Consider the following 16,386-nt stretch of genomic DNA (forward strand, 5'->3'; position numbering starts at 1 on the left):
TTCTTAATTGTGCTTTTGTGTTTGTGTATTTGTGTTATTTACTTTGCTGAGTTAAGATGTTAAAGGGTCTTCAGTAGCAAATTCAATCCTGTAAAACTTTGGCAAACAACATCTTAAGTTTTTGCGCCCAACAATTCCCGCCATCAGAGGTCTTGCACTGCAGTGACTTCTTTTTAATAGAGGACAGCTGAATGGAGCTCCCTTTGAAGCACCTCAGAAACGCATTACAAATTTGTTTTGAGGCAGTCATTGGACAGAGACAAGTATAGTTCCTGTAGCACCCCAGGCTCTTGCCAGTCTATGGAGAAGGGACTGTGCACCACACCTGAATTAGGTTCTCCATGTGGCAGGACGTTGTCATTCTTCTCTTTACTTGTGTATATACCAGCTCTGTACCAATAGCTTAAGCAGCTCCCAGGAGTAGTGCTAAAATCTTCATTCTCAGCATGGGCATATAGTCTCAGGCAAAAGCTAAATTGTAAAATGTATAAAAGATGCCAATATAATATTATTTTATATAGACACCTGCCTGTTACTTAGCAGTGCTTTAATAGATCTCCACAAAATACCTATTTACCTATCAATGCATAAAATCGACACCAGCTAGTTGTGTGTTATAACAATATAACTATACTGCAGCGAAAGACCTTTGCATCTCTTCTGTTGAATATGACAGTGTCACATCATCCTCTCTCTCACGTTAGTTAGATGTAATGGCACAGTGAACTTTTCAGTATATAACAGTACTACATTTAAAGCTTGTTTATATCTACCATTGCATTTTACACGTTAGGTTTACCTTTATATTTACTTTGACGTTATCTTTATAAAACAAGTTTCATAAATATTGCTCCTTCTGTATTGCCCTGCAGACTAACTTGACACCTGGTTTAAGCAGGTGTGACTCCTTTGACAATAATGAAGTTGCATCTGAGTAAACCAGCTCTGAATTTTGCCCTTTATTGCAGAAATATGAACATGAAAAGTCATTATAATGTCTAGAATCCTTACTACACCTCTCTCCAACTTGCTGAGTTTGCAACAAATTCTCTTCCAATGTGCACCAAAAAAAAAAAAAAAGTAAATTTTATACAGCAGTATACAGCTTTGAGACCATTAGAGAGAGACTTTCTCCTAGGGTAGAAGGTTGCATTTTGTCCAACCCTTTTAGCAGTTACTTGGTCTTCAAAGAGTGATCTACACCTGCGAATTTTCAACCCGCAGGCCGCTTGTGGCCCAGTCAGCACATAGCTGTGGCCCATGTGACATCCTCAGTGTCATATGGGTAGTGTGTGTATATATATATTGTGTGGATGTGGCCACATAACAAAGAGAGCTGCATATGCGGCCCACAACGGTAAAATAGGTTGAAAACTACTGATCTACACAAATCTGAGACTTTTTTACCTTGAATGATTCTCTCACATGGGCATGGTCCTATGAAGGGAACAAGGCAGAGAGAAGCAGCAGTGAGCCCTTTAAGTTAGGGGGCAGCAATGGTGGTGGCAATGCAATTCTTAGCAGAGAACTCAGGCTTAGGTCTATGCTAGAAAAAATTTGCTATGCCATATCTATATACCAGCAAACCCTCTTAGTGGAGGTACAGCTTATACCATTACAGTATGTACTTTCTCTGGTAGAGCTCATACCATTAAAGTGTGCCAAGTAAGGTATTACTGGCAAAAGCATTTTTATGCTTGTATAACTGCAGGTACACTAGGGCTTTTGCCAGGATAGAAATGTCACCAAAAAAATCATGTGCCTAACTGACATAGCTATGCCAGCAAAAGTTTATAATGTAGACTGCTAGCTTCAGTGATATTTGCTACATGTGGAGAGCATTTGTAGATAATTTATCTCGTTGCTTGCATGTAGAGGAACAAAAATAGCATTTTTAGTGTAATTCCATAATACTGTTTTTGTCTCCAGTTTTATTTTGTTTTCAAAAAAATTAGCAATTTAAATAAACACCAGCCAAGCCAAAGGGTTCGTTTGTTTTTTGTTTTTTAAGGATAGTTTTCAATTGTCATATACCACATACTTATATCTGCAAGATTAGAGGCCATTACTAAGGCTGATTGAAAATAGGCACTATGAATATTGGAGGCTGTCCGCTGCTGTATCCTGTTAGGTTTTGTAGTCCTTTCCCCTGCCAGTGCAACACTATTCACTGCAATGTATTTCCTCACAAGTTTTCTGTTCTTCTCTTGAGTTTCAAGTTTTTCTTTTATAAGTGGAAGTGGAAGGTTTTGAGTTCACAAGAGACACCCAACTCAACAGAAGAATGTGTGTAGTTTGTATATAAATTTCCAAAAATATACTTGAGAATTGTTCATCTTCTCAAGAAACGTGCCCTAATTAAATAAATCTCCATACCGTAACTTAGATGTAAGTGGGTAAAAGTTTCTTTGGCATGATGTTGTAATGTCTGCACAGTTAAGTGAGAAATATTCAAATTTAATGCCATAATATTAAAATGGTGTTTGTATATTTTTGTGATGAGGCAGAATTTCTGAGGATTTTTCTTTTGGGTTTTTTGTTTTCGCTTAGTCTAGAAGCATTTTTTTCCCCTGCCCATTGTCCTTGTCATTATTTTCCCTTAGTTTCCTCTTTTTGCTAGCATTTGCAATGTGGCATCTCATTTTCAGCTGGGTGGATTGGCACATGATCTCTAGTTGCTGCATGGCAAATGGTGGAGTGGAGTGACCTGGTCTGCATTGGACCACTGGAAACTCTGGACAGCTTTTCAGTGCTTGTTTGTTTTATAGAGCTGGGTGCAACATTCCATATTTGATGTTGGATGCTACATTTATGTGAATTGTTGCATAAATAATCAAAAATATTTTCCAGTGCAGCACTGTTGATGAATGTATGAATCTGCAATGCTTCACCTATGGCTTTTAAAAAAAACAAAACCCGCCTGCCATTTATATTAAAATGTTCACTTATTTCTTAAGGCTTTACATGTATTAATCTGCAGAATCTCATGGCTTGGGGGGTGAGAGCAGGCAGGAGGGCTCAGCAGATTTCAGTAGTCCATGCAGTTATACAAAAATCCACTACACAGCATGTGGAGAACAGCATATACAACATTTTTCATAAAGTGTGAAATTTTCTAGCAGTTTTCCAGTGTTACTGACTTTAAGCAGCCCTTTTAAGTAGGCCTTTGTACTGACTTATCAGTCAGAAGGTGTTTATGGTTTGGCTTTACTGTCTCAGCAGGTGTTGTGATAGTTCCTAATAAAAGGCTTTGTAAACAGGATTTCATTATGGGGTGAGATATGGGTAATGGTAGAACAAGACATTTAAAAAAAAAACAAATGGCAAAACTCTTAAAGTGTTAACAGAAAGAAAATGTGTGTTGATGGAAACGGTACTAAAATGTTCACATCTTTACTAACTGGCATTTTTGTCATTGGATGATTTGTTTTCTCTAACTTTCTTTCTTGCCAATAAATATGTTCCCCTCCCTCATTCGCCATCCTGCAGCGTAACTGCTATTTAGGCCCTTCCATGCCGAGAGCAGAACTGTGCTAGGAGCCAGATTGCTGCTAGTATATTTCTGCATGTAATCATTTAAATGTTTACCCCATTCAGTCAGTCTGAGTTATTAAACACATAAGGCCATATTCTCGACAGATTTATACTTTGCGGCTCTTCTTTACAGTTTACAGAAAAATTTAAAAATGCATAAGTTAGCACTGCAGCATGTTCCCGCGTATATTTTATGCTTCTCTAGAATTCATGGGAAAAGATGACAAATTCAGAAGAAAGTAAAACGGGGGAAAAAAGAGGTGGCTGTCCCTGTCTTACCTAGTTGCCCTGAGTTTGAAACATTTTTACAACTTGAGTATTTTATGTCATGTAGAACTTTTAAATTGCTCTTGTATTTCACCAACATGGACTTAAACATTTTCGGAACACTGTCTCATTTTGGACGTGGTCTTTCCTTATGTGTAAGCAGCATTTATATCTAGAATGTGCAACAGGTCAGATTGATGTAATTTGCGTTGCATCCAAAACCAGGCGGGCTAACATAACTACAAAATTATTGTTAATGTGAACCTGTATTCTGAATATGAGCAGTCCTTTTCTCCTGCCCAATCTGTTGTTACTCAGAGTAGAAATAATTTAGATTGAGAACTGAGTGTAGCGGTCAAGGTGTAGTCAAAGTATATATGGACTGATATGCAAATGCTTGCCCTATGCTCATACTCATTGTTGCTCTTCAACGTTCCTTTAAGGTGGGTCTGTGAAGTAGCTCCTCCCCTGTTTTTCAAGGGAGACAGGATTTTTCGGCAGACATTTTCTACTGTTTGTTTCAGCAGCAGCACAGATGTGTAAAGTGTTTTTCTGCTGGTGTGTATCTGTCTACAACCAGTTGCAAGTTGATGTCTTGGTTACAGACTCAGAGGGAATTTTTTCTGTTAAGTGACAAGTTTTTTTTCCTTACATTATCCCTGGTTCTTGGTGTAGAGAAGTGTACTTGTAAATGATTAGAACGCTGTTTGAGGGAGAAGAGGTAGCTGTGAGATTCACATATTGAGTTATGGCCCTCTTAACTGCGCATTCCACTGAAGCCTTATTATTTTAGTTGGGTATCCCTTTGAGAAAGCAGCACCTTGGCGAAGCTGGTAACGTTTATTGATCTTCTGCAGCCCCAATTTTAGGAAAAGATGGAAATTGATTCCTTCCCCTCTGCTCTCCCCCCCCCTGTGGCATATGATTGTGCCTTGTTCCATCTCTCCAAAAATCACCATCAGCAGAGGATGCAACTGGCAGCAGCAGCAGCCTTTTGGATATTAGCAAAGGCCATAGCAGCATAAATACTGTAGATTGTTCTGAGGCTGTTCTCATGATTTGAGCTATAAAACATTGCCAGTCCTTTACGATGGGAACAAATAAAGGGATACTACTTTTTTGCTAAATACTGTTGAAATTCATCTCACACAAACTGATTTGCAGACTTCTAGGTTAATGTAAATCAGCTTAGCTTCATTGAAATCAATAGAACTACACTGATTTACATCAGCTGAGGATCTGGCCCAAAGTCAGTAATGCAGGATTTCTTGCGCCTGTGTCAGTGATTAGATAGTAAACGCTATACAGATACTGCAATGGTGGCCAGCAACCAGTGCACCTACCTTATAGTGTCTACAGAATGGATGAGGGGCAGGAGAGAGAAAGGAAACTCATTTGATCTAACCGAATGTGGCATTGAAAATCAAACCACAAATTTTGGACATTCCCCTTTTGCCACTATAGGCAGTGTAGCTGTTCTCCATCTGTTTCTTTCGTTCATTTTTCTTTTGCATCTTTCTTTTGTAATTCTTTTTATGCATTTACATATATTTTTAGTTCTACCTTTCATTTATTCTTTAGTCGTTGTTTCCATTTCACTTTCCCTGTGTTTCATTCCTGTATCTTTCTTGTTTAGACCAAGTGGAGGATCCAGCTGGCAGTAGCAGCCATGTAGGACCCTTCAGGAACCTGATGGTAAGTGCACGTGTGTACTTATACTCAGGCTTCCACCAGGTTCAATACTGTATTTTCCCCCTCTGTAGTCTTCTGCTGGTCTTGAAGTGTTAAACTACAAGAAAATTAAGGGGCAAAAATCATTAGTTAATTATTGGTATCAGGTTTTATTAGTGTTGTGGATATTGCCTTTGCTTGGAAATGTGTTTGATAAAACATGCAAGTCTTTGAGGGTTGTCTTGCTTGAGCACTTTTTTAAACAGACCAGAATCTGAAAAAAGGCAAGATGTGGCTAACTGTTGTATGTAAAGAAAACGTTGAAAAGCAGTAGATATTTCTGTTGCTCCTTGGAAATTGATCTGACTAATATAAAATTATATATACACACAAGTCAGCTTGCTGGCTATTCTGAGTAAGGGCAAGGAGGAGCCAGATGAATCTTCTCTTCAAATGTATTTGTTTAAAGGCCATGCACTTGAAAATGTTCCAAATGTATCAACTAGATTTTTTTTTTTTTTTTTTTTTAAAGCAGGAGTCTGTCAAGAGGGAGCTTGGAAATTCCCTTCTTTTCATCTGGATATTAAGAGAAGAATTTTTAGTAGCCCATATGCAACTAGATGACACATTAATTTTAGACCGAAGTAAATACCTTTAGTTATGAAGACTGCTCTTCTTTTGTTTTCCCAGGTCATATAGTGGTAGTTTTGGGATGATGTTTTTTGGTAGTGTATCGTATAAATGAACGAAACTTGGGAAAGTTTGCATTATCTTTATCATTTTAAAGAAATACAAAAGGAAAGGCCTTGTGGCTGTTTTCTACATCACATAACAGCTTAATTATCACAATGCACTTCTAGGCTCATCAGAAGTAAAGAGTTAGTTTGTGTTCCCATTTCAAATGTTTTATAGCAGTCACATTAGAGGTGATGCTATAGGTTTAAAATGCCCAATGACCTGTTCTACCCTATTCTAGAGATAGTTTCGACCTACTATACCATCAGGTACCACAGCATTTTGGGCAGGCAAAATATAGTCCACAGCTAGCACTATGTTTGATGGGAAGGTGAGGCCTACAGAGATTTCAGTTGCTGAAAAATGCTTCTTTGTTAGAGTGGAATACGTCCCTCTGTACCTGATGAGCTTCTGGGAATGCTTCCTTCTGTATGTGAAAGAGCAGACCATGGGTCAGAAGAGGTCAGAATGCTCGACCTCTTGGCCTGTGGACCAGAAGGCCTACTTTTCCTCTTCACCCCAACTCCCGCTTCACCAGAAAGTGAGAAAGGAGCTGTGGAATTTTGCCTGTGCTTTCAAAATTCTATTATTGATCTCAGCCTATACGTTGTTTCAAAGCCATTAGAGGCAATATCCAAAGGATAGGAAATGGCACTTGATATGTACAATAGTTTCTGAACTGTTGCAGTGAAGGTTTGAGCTTCTGAGAACATAGTGAAACTTTATATATATTTTTTGCTTTTGGTCCCAGAGGTGCAGTTGCATCAATTACACTTGCCCTAAGCTTCAGCAGGGATGGCAGGTGGGCTGGCATGGTTGTTTGGTTGTATACAGCTCTGAAGCCTTGTGTATGCAGATAGGGAATGGCATTTAACATGGGAGTTGTAGCTCTTTTGCTTTCAAAGCTTATCAAAGGTGCTGACTAATAGCATATAATATTGAATTGCGGAGCTTGGCAGGTAAAGGTGCACATAGAAACTCATTATGATCAGCCTGTGAGCATCAGAAAGCACGTTGAAACTTCTGACTAGTCTCCAGCTGCATTTTCCCAGCATTTGATAGTGATGTCCTATGACACAGATCCAGGTAAGTATGATAGTCAGGAAAGTTCTTGGAAACAAAATATTACAGTATTTAAGATGAGGCCAAAGCTCCTCAGGTTAGAGGAAGCATTGCATATATTAATATATGATCCAGAGATGGCAAAAAATTGTGTGGTGTAGTGATCTCTTGATCTGATAGAAATCTGTTAAGGTGAAAGAAAAAGAGAGCCCCCCAAAAAACCCAAAAATGGAATGACTGGAACACCACTGAGAAAGCTATATAGACAACTGGAGAAACTGGACAACTAATTAAACCTAAGTTTGTCAAAAAAGAGGGAGAAAATACAAAATTAGTTTATGCAGCATTGGTGTTCAAATACTAGTAATTCTTTTTTTCTCTAATGTGAAGCTGACCTTTCTTTGATCTTTAAACTTTTCCATAGGAAGGTTGGCATGCTTTGAAAGTTTCAGTAGGAATGGAGAGGCACAAACTTTTGGCAAGAGACATGCAAAATACTTCTAAGAGTAAAGGAATAATGTCAGATTTAAGTTCAAAACAAAACAGTTCATATGAGGCAAGTCCAATGGTTTGTTAGGTCGGAGAGTGTGCTTCTAAGTGAGAGAGACGTGGATTGCAGAATACATTTCATATTTCTGGTCAGAAGAGGACAGTTTGTATTAGAAAGATAATGTTTTGTGTCAGAGGACTGGCAGAGGGAGTGTTACTTTTCTTGTAAAGGTACAATTTTAGCAGCTGGGTAGGCAGAGGTGCAAATTATCAGGAGAGACTGCTGTATTAGGGCTGGTCTACACTTGAAAGTTAATTCAGATAATGGTAGGGTGTGCATTTTAAAGGTAGAGTGTGCATCTTATTTCAGAGTAAGTGTCTTGTTCCTCTTTTGCTTACTCCACTTTTGAATAACTGAATAATTCTATGTGTAGACAAGCCGTTAGCTGCAATGGAAATATGTAGCATGCATCAGTGTATCAGAAGTGAGATTTTTCCAGGATGAAAGTTTACCCAGAATGAAGATAATATAAATGAACACATTTTCACCCTACACCCACCTTTGTGAGAAGCCCTTCCTTACCCTTTGAATATCACAAGAGTGGATGAAGAGAGACCATATTTAGTAGTAAGGGAAAAACTCTGTGGAGAGTATACCCGCAAAACCAGTTTGTAAATGAAGTTTGTGTGCATCTCTCTCTTTCAAATCATTGGCTAAGTCTTCTGATAATTGCATATTTGGGCCTTTTTTAACCCCAGCAGGCCTCCCTTTTCATTCAGTGCACACACAAATGAAGAACAGCATATTGGTATAGTTACAAAAGATATACTTAACCTGTATTTTTTTTTCTTGCTACAGCTTCTCGGACAGAATGCTATCTCTCATTAGATATTTCTCAGGGAGAGAATTTCTGTCTTCTCATTTGTTGTAAGCATTTTGGGTTCTTAAGCTTTCATGATAGGTCTTATTTTCTAAATAATTGCTTCCCCCCCCCCCCCCACTCCCGACAAAGTTAAATGTATCAAGTGCTGCCCAAAGGTTGCATATAGTATTCTAAGTGAGGTGTAAACAATGTCTGATAGGTAGCTATTCTGCTCTGACTCACTTGCTTATAGTGTTCCTTTGGCATTTTCTGGTTTTGAGTCAGCACTTCATTATTCATGGATATTATGTTAATACCATCCCTGTCGTTCTGTAATTCTGCTCACTAACAACTATTCCCCAATTTTGTATTTGCAGTTTTGATTACTCTTTATGTAAACCACTTCATTTATTGAATTTCATTGATTTCATCTTTTTCTCCAGTTTGTCAAAATCAGACTGTAGTTTAATATTTTCTTTTGGAATATGTATGATCCCATTGCTTTTTGTTTCACTCGCTTCCAAGTCATTGTTGAAAACAGATGTAGAATTATTTTGAAAACCTACATAGAAGTATATAGAATCCAGAATGGAACCTGTGTGAAATCCCACTTGACAGCGCTTCCCAAATTGACATTAAGCATTAATGTGTGCAGTGGTGTTGTAGTCATGTTGGTCCTTGGATATTAGAGAGACAAATTGGGTGAGATAATATCTTTTATTGGGTCAGCTTCTGTTGGCGAGAGACACACCTGAAAAAGAGTTCTGTGTCAGCTCAAAAGCTTCTCTCTCACCACAGAAGTTGGTCCAATAAAAGATGTCACCTCACCCACCGTGTCTCATTAAGACTTAATTGTATTTGAGCCAATTTTATATCATCCTTATAGAAGTCTTGTTCATCTATTATACTTCTGAAGAGGTCAGATAACTGTCTCTGATGAGTTAGTTGAGCTATACTATGTACACTGCATTTCCTTTATCCTCTTTGTGCCATGAGTGAAAGAAAACTAGTTTAGCTTGTTTTTGTTTCTGACAAGCTCATCTTACCTTGTACTGATCATTTAATTTTCCTCTAGGCATTTACAGGCTTATTGCTTTATCAATTATAGTAACTGAACAGGTATCAAAATTAAATTTGCTGAACTGTAATTTCTTGCAAGTTACCTTCTCTTCCTTTGTTCTGTGCTTTGCCCTTTAGCAATCTTTTTGCATACATTTAATGTACCCTCTGAATGTTGCTATCCTTTTTTATTGAGGATGTGCCATTTATGTTCATCAGGAAAATGCAAAAATTCTTCAAAAATGTGCAGTTTTTCTAAGGCTGGGTTTTTAATTTTGTCACTCAAAGAAATAAAAAAATATTATTGAGCAGCAATAGAAAAACATATTTTTTATTTTTCAGGGAAGAAAAAAGAGTGTAAAAACAAAGGAAAGAAGGCAATAGATACAAAGCAGAGAAAGACTGATTTGGATTTTACTTCCACAGATATGAGGGACTCTAAAGAAGGTAAGATATTTCAAGTATCTCATATGAAATTTCATTAAGTATCTTATTAAATTAAGGGAGGATATATATTGCATTATATATTAAGAGCAGCAGCATTATAAAATGTTTATACTGTGTGCCTAGCTATCTTGTAGTGTTAAATAACTTGAAGTTACTTGGTTTTACGTTCAGAGAAATATGTTATATGTTCACACCTTATAGAGTGCAGAAGAGTTAGCTTACTACAGAATTTAAACATAAAATCCCAAACCTAGATGTAACATAATAGAGAAGTCCTTATTTTACATTTAAATCTTCTGAAACTTAAAAATAGCATCAAGATGTAATATTGAATGACTTTTGGTTATCATGGTATAATAATTTTATACTGCCTACCCTACCCCCTTGCTCAGCCATTTGGATTGCTATACCACAGAATAAGACATTGTTCAGTACAATGCAAACTTAATAAAATACCACCTCTAAAAATTCTAAAACACAAAACAGTTGATGCAGTCTGTATTAAAGGTGACCTGCAATGCATATTTTTCAAAATTGGCGTCTGCCATTTTTCACTTTGTGGTGCATACATTAAAGCCCTGAAGAATCTTTTAAAGATTTTTTTTTTCCTGGTTGTTTTTTGGTTTAGAAATATCAGGAATGTAAAGTGTGTCTCCCCTGGCTTTCTTGTTGCACCAGTGGGAGGTATAATTGAAGGAGGTAAGGCCAGCATGTAATTATTGGCTTCATTCAAGATCCTTTCCTCCAACTACCCTCTGACCAACCCACTAAAAAAATAGTAATCCTGGGAATCTGACATATTTCCCTCCACCCCCATTCCCCAGCATTCCCAAGCTAGACATATAGGGGAGGCAGGGGAAGAATTTTTGCCATAGCTGCTGCTGACACACTCTGTTTGTGCACAATATCAGCAGGATAATTGCATTCATTTCAGCAGTAGGTACTGATGGCGTCTGAAGGCAGGTAGATGAAACTGGCACACAAAGGAGCCAGTTTAAAGCAGCAAATGATTCTCGTATTGTATCTGATTCAAAAGAGGGTAGGCTGTGCCTTTGGGATTCTACAGCTACTCGGGAAATAGAGTTTAGGGAATTGGAAAATACCAAATTGGATCAAAATATACGTTTTACAATGTGTGTTTAAAAAATAAACAAACCCAAATTAATGTATTCTAAATAAAAAATGTAAAGTAAGTTTAGTTTTCAGCCAAACTCTGAAACTTTTTTGACTGACTTTTTAGATGTTTGCCTAGGCAGGGTTCAAATGTAAGGTGTTGTTTCCCTTCATTTAAAAATGGTGAGAAAAGTTAATTAATTTCATCTGAGGTTTTTTGTTTTACTGGAAATCTACAGTGAAATGTACCAACACTCTGCTCTCTTTCTTGGAAGAGATTTAGCTGGGCACAATGTTAGCAGTAAGTCTTGTTTCTCAGTGAATTGAATTTAGTCCCCTACATGTTGGCAAAAAAAAAATAGCAGACAAGAAAATTGCGAATACAGATGTTGTTCTAAACACACTGCATCTTAACAATAGGAAACAGTAGCATTCCAGTACTCCTAAATGTTGAGCATGTTGTGGAGAGGACAAGGTAAAAGAAGGGGGTTATAATATTGTGGAAAATTTTGCTAAATTCTCCTATGCTTTTCTTTCTCTTCCTTCTCCTTTCTTCATTAGCCCATAAAGAGGAAGATGAAAAGCCATCTGTTTCTGCTGTGCTGTCAGTGGAGCAAACAGCTGTGATTCAGGAGATGGTAAATCAAGATGCTCTTCCAAAACTGATGATCCCCAATCCTACCAGTGAGCTACAAATAATGCCTGAAGACAAACCAGAAGCAATAACTTGTGGATCAGATGATTTGGAGGAGGATGAAGATGAAGATGAAGAGGAGGAGGAGGAGGAGGAAGACGAAGAGGAGATGGAAGATGCTAATTTACCTGAGGAAAGTCCTGGAAAAGAGCCTACAGCTATGCATGAAGAAAAGCTAGAGTCTATGGAGGAACAAAAAAGCATATTGGAAGACTTTCCTGAGAGCTCACTAGAGAAAATACCCGTTGTTAAAATTCCTAAAGCAAAAGGTGAATCCAACGGTGACGTCCAGGAAACATTTATGTTTCCCTGTCAGCATTGTGAGAGGAAGTTTACAACAAAGCAAGGACTTGAACGCCATATGCATATTCATATATCGACTGTCAGTCATGCTTTCAAATGCCGATACTGTGGGAAAGCATTTGGCACTCAGATTAACCGGCGAAGGCATGAGCGGCGTCATGAAGCAGGGCCAAAAAGGAAGCCATTCTTAACACTAACTTCGGCACAGCAGTCTGATGATGTTGCTGAGGGCCAAACATTTGTAGAGGATGGTCTTAAAGAGGAATTGAATGTTTCCAATCTTGTGCAAGACTTCGCAGTCTTGGATTCTGAGAAGGTCTCCCAAGAAATATCAAATTCCACCCTTGCTGAGGAGAACAAGGAACCCAAAGAGTTGCATCCATGCAAATATTGTAAAAAGGTTTTTGGAACTCATACTAACATGCGTCGGCACCAGCGTAGGGTTCATGAGCGACATCTTATTCCCAAAGGTGTCAGGAGAAAAGGATTCATTCTTGAAGAACCACAACTTCAGACGGAGCAGGCCCAACCAGCCCAGAGTGTGTACATAGCAAATACAGAATTAGAAGAGGATGGTGAAGCTGATGACATCTATATTATGGATATTTCTAGCAATATCTCAGAAAATTTAAATTACTATATTGATGGTAAAATTCAGTCCAACAGTAGCACTAGCAATTGTGATGTGATTGAGATGGAATCCAATTCTGCAGACCTGTATGGACTAAATTGTTTACTTAGTCCAGTCACAGTGGAAATTTCTCAAAATTTAAAGTCAACACAAACACACGTCACTGATCTTCCTAAGGAGTCCTCTAGCTGTGGAAGCAATGAATCCAAAAAGAGGAGAACTGCCAGCCCTCCTCTTTTACCTAAAATAAAAACTGAAATAGATCCAGAACCTATAACTCCTTCATGTTCATTACATTTTCCGCTTAGCATTTCAACAGCTGAGAGTTTACCTTTTCATAAAGAAAAAAATGTTTATTTGTCATCCAAGTTAAAACAACTTCTTCAGACACAGGACAGTAATAATATAACTCCATCAGTAGCAGCAACTGAAATCCCTAAATTAGGACCTTCTGTTACAGCTTCACCTATTTTGCCTTCAGTATCTAGTAGGTTTAAAAGGAGAACCAGCTCTCCTCCAAGTTCTCCACAGCACAGTCCAGCACTTCGAGACTTTGGCAAACAAGGTGATGGAAAAACCATGTGGAATGATAAAGTTCTAGGTTCAAAAATGCCAAAATTAGAAAGCCACAGCAACTCACCTGCATGGAGCTTATGTGGAAGGGAGGAAAGAGAGACTATGAGTCCTCTGTGCTTTGAAGACTATAAAATATCTAAGGAATGGACGGCAATTCCAACTTTTGGTAGTGTGTGCAACCAGCAGCCATTGGATTTATCTAGTGGTGTAAAACAAAGGTCTGATGTCAAAAGCAAGACTCAGGTTCCTTGGGAATCTGTGTTAGATCTAAGTGTGCATAAGAAACCTTATAGTGACACTGAAGTTAAGGAATACAAAGAAAATAATTCAGTGCAGCCAACATGTAGTGGTATTAAAAAGAAGAAACCAACTACATGCATGTTACAAAAAGTTCTACTGAATGAATATAATGGAACGGATGTAGTTATAGAAAGCACACCAGATTTGAATTTGAATAGAAGCCCAAGTCCATGTAAATCTGCAGTACCCCAGCCAGAACCTGATGTTGATCCTAGTCTGTCTGCACCTACTGTTGAGTCACCTTCTCATAGTTCCTCTGCTTCCCCTTTACCTCAAACATCTGCTATATCCTCTTCATGTCAGCTGCCCCTTCTTCTAACTCCAACAAATCCTCCCTCCCCGCCACCCTGTCCTCCTTTGTTAACACTTGCTGCGCCACCCCCTCCACTCCTTTCTACTATTCCTTTGCCTCTTTCAGATGCCTCTGCCAGTGTCACTCCCACTCCTTCGTGCCCATCACCACTCTGTAACACTGCTACACAGTCCCCACTTCCAATCCTTTCACCTACAGTATCTCCCTCTCCATCTCCTGTTCCTTCTGTTGAACTATTTACTTCTGCTTCACCTGGTCCTCCAAACCTCTCCTCCTCCTCCTCTTCTTTCTCCTCCTCCTCTTCTTCCTCTTCCTCCTCCTCCTCATCCTCCTCATCATCATCTCCTTCTCCTCCTCCTCTTTCAGTAGTTTCTTCTGCTGTTTCCCCTGCTGATAATCTGGAAAGCACTTTCCCCATAATAGCTTTTAAACAAGAGGACATGGAAAGTGAGCACCTGAAGCCAAGAGAAGATCCAGAGACATCAAGTGAAGCAGATGTCATTCAGGAAGCATTCAATAAAAGCTTTGTATGCAATGTCTGTGAATCACCTTTTCTTTCTATTAAAGACCTAACTAAGCATTTATCTGTTCATGCTGAAGAATGGCCCTTCAAATGTGAATTCTGTGTACAGCTGTTTAGAGAAAAAACTGACTTGTCAGAACATCGCTTTTTGCTTCATGGAGTAGGAAATATCTTTGTATGCTCAGTCTGTAAAAAGGAATTTGCCTTTTTGTGCAATTTGCAACAACATCAACGAGATCTCCATCCAGACAAAGAATGCACACATCAGGAGTTTGAAAGTGGGACTCTGAGACCCCAGAATTTTACGGATCCTAGTAAGGCAAATGCAGAACATATGCAAAGCTTGCCACAAGATTCCTTAGAACCCTCGAAAGAAGAGGAGGATGAAGATCTAAATGACTCCTCTGAAGAGCTTTATACTACCATAAAAATAATGGCTTCTGGAGTAAAGTCAAAAGATCCAGATGTTCGTATGGGTCTCAATCAACACTATCCGAGTTTTAAACCACCTCCATTTCAGTATCACCACCGAAATCCTATGGGTATCGGAGTTACTGCTACAAATTTCACTACCCATAATATTCCACAGACCTTTACTACTGCCATTCGTTGTACAAAATGTGGAAAAAGCGTTGACAACATGCCTGAATTACACAAACACATCTTGGCATGTGCCTCTGCCAGTGACAAAAAGAGATACACTCCCAAAAAAAATCCAGTACCACTGAAACAGACTGTGCAGCCTAAAAATGGCATGGTCATAATAGCTGGTACTGGAAAAAATGCCTTCAGGCGAATGGGACAACCTAAAAGACTTAATTTCAATGTTGAGATTAGCAAAATGTCTTCTAATAAGCTAAAACTAAGTGCATTGAAGAAGAAAAATCAGCTTGTCCAGAAAGCAATCTTGCAAAAAAAGAAATCACAGCAGAAAGCAGACTTGAAAAATAGTGTATCTGAGTCAGACTCTCACATCTGCCCCTACTGTAACAGAGAATTCACTTACATTGGAAGTTTGAACAAACACGCATCTTATAGCTGTCCCAAAAAACCCATCTCCCCTTCCTCTAAGAAGAATTCATCAAAAAAAAGTGGGAGCTTCTCATCACCTGCAAGTGGGGATAAAGGCAACAACCAGCGCAGACGAACAGCAGATGCAGAGATCAAAATGCAAAGTATGCAGGCTCACTTGGGCAAGACAAGAGCACGAACCTCAGGACCTGTGCCGATTCAGCTGCCTTCAGCATCCTTCAAATCAAAGCAAAATGTAAAATTTGTACCTCCAATCAGATCCAAAAAGCCAAGTCCCTCTTCAGTGTTAAGGAACTCCAGTCCTATAAAAGTGGCCAAAATGACTCACATTGAGGGGAAAAAAACTAAAGTGGTAGCCAAGAATAATTCTGGAATCTCAAGCAAAACATCCCGGAAACTGCATGTCAGGATACAAAGGAATAAAGCCGTTTTGCCAAGTAAGTCTGCTGTGGCAAACAAGAAAAAGGCAGATAGGTTCAGTGTAAAATCTAGAGAGAGGGTTGGAGGACCTATCACTCGGAGCTTACAGCAGGCAGCTAATGCAGACACAATAGAAAACAAGAGAGAAGAGAGCAGTACAAAACAAGAACTAAAAGACTTCAGGTAAGCATTTAGCTTCAACTTTGACTAAAACAGCAACATGTTGCATATGGGCTTTCTAGTTCCCGTGTCTTTTTGGAATGTTTCTCAAATTTAAGGAAAAGAAAGTTGAGCTTTGCAAAAATTGCAGCAGGGTTTGTAGTTCAGTCGTGCTGAGCTGCCTTGCGCATATTT

At 38.7% G+C, this 16,386-nt stretch overlaps 1 protein-coding gene across 5 annotated transcripts in view; it reads left to right on the plus strand.

The window, feature by feature from the left end:
- PRDM2 (PR/SET domain 2) overlaps positions 1-16,386 on the plus strand; it is a 92,524-nt gene that overhangs the window by 50,587 nt on the left and 25,551 nt on the right. For 3 of the 5 annotated variants that reach the window (XM_067567475.1, XM_067567474.1, XM_067567476.1), the window contains 2 exons: positions 10,023-10,127; positions 11,802-16,215. In XM_067567475.1, the coding sequence (XP_067423576.1) occupies positions 10,023-10,127; positions 11,802-16,215 (4,519 nt within the window). Of the gene's footprint in view, positions 1-5,437; positions 5,497-6,615; positions 6,749-10,022; positions 10,128-11,801; positions 16,216-16,386 lie in introns of those variants that run through there. The other 2 variants (XM_067567478.1, XM_067567477.1) reach the window with 2 other exon arrangements.

This window comes from Emydura macquarii, unplaced genomic scaffold (genome assembly GCF_026122565.2).
Source record: "Emydura macquarii macquarii isolate MOO-44397 ecotype Brisbane River unplaced genomic scaffold, CSIRO-AGI_Emac_v2 contig_2768, whole genome shotgun sequence".
NCBI classification, from domain to species: domain Eukaryota; kingdom Metazoa; phylum Chordata; order Testudines; family Chelidae; genus Emydura; species Emydura macquarii.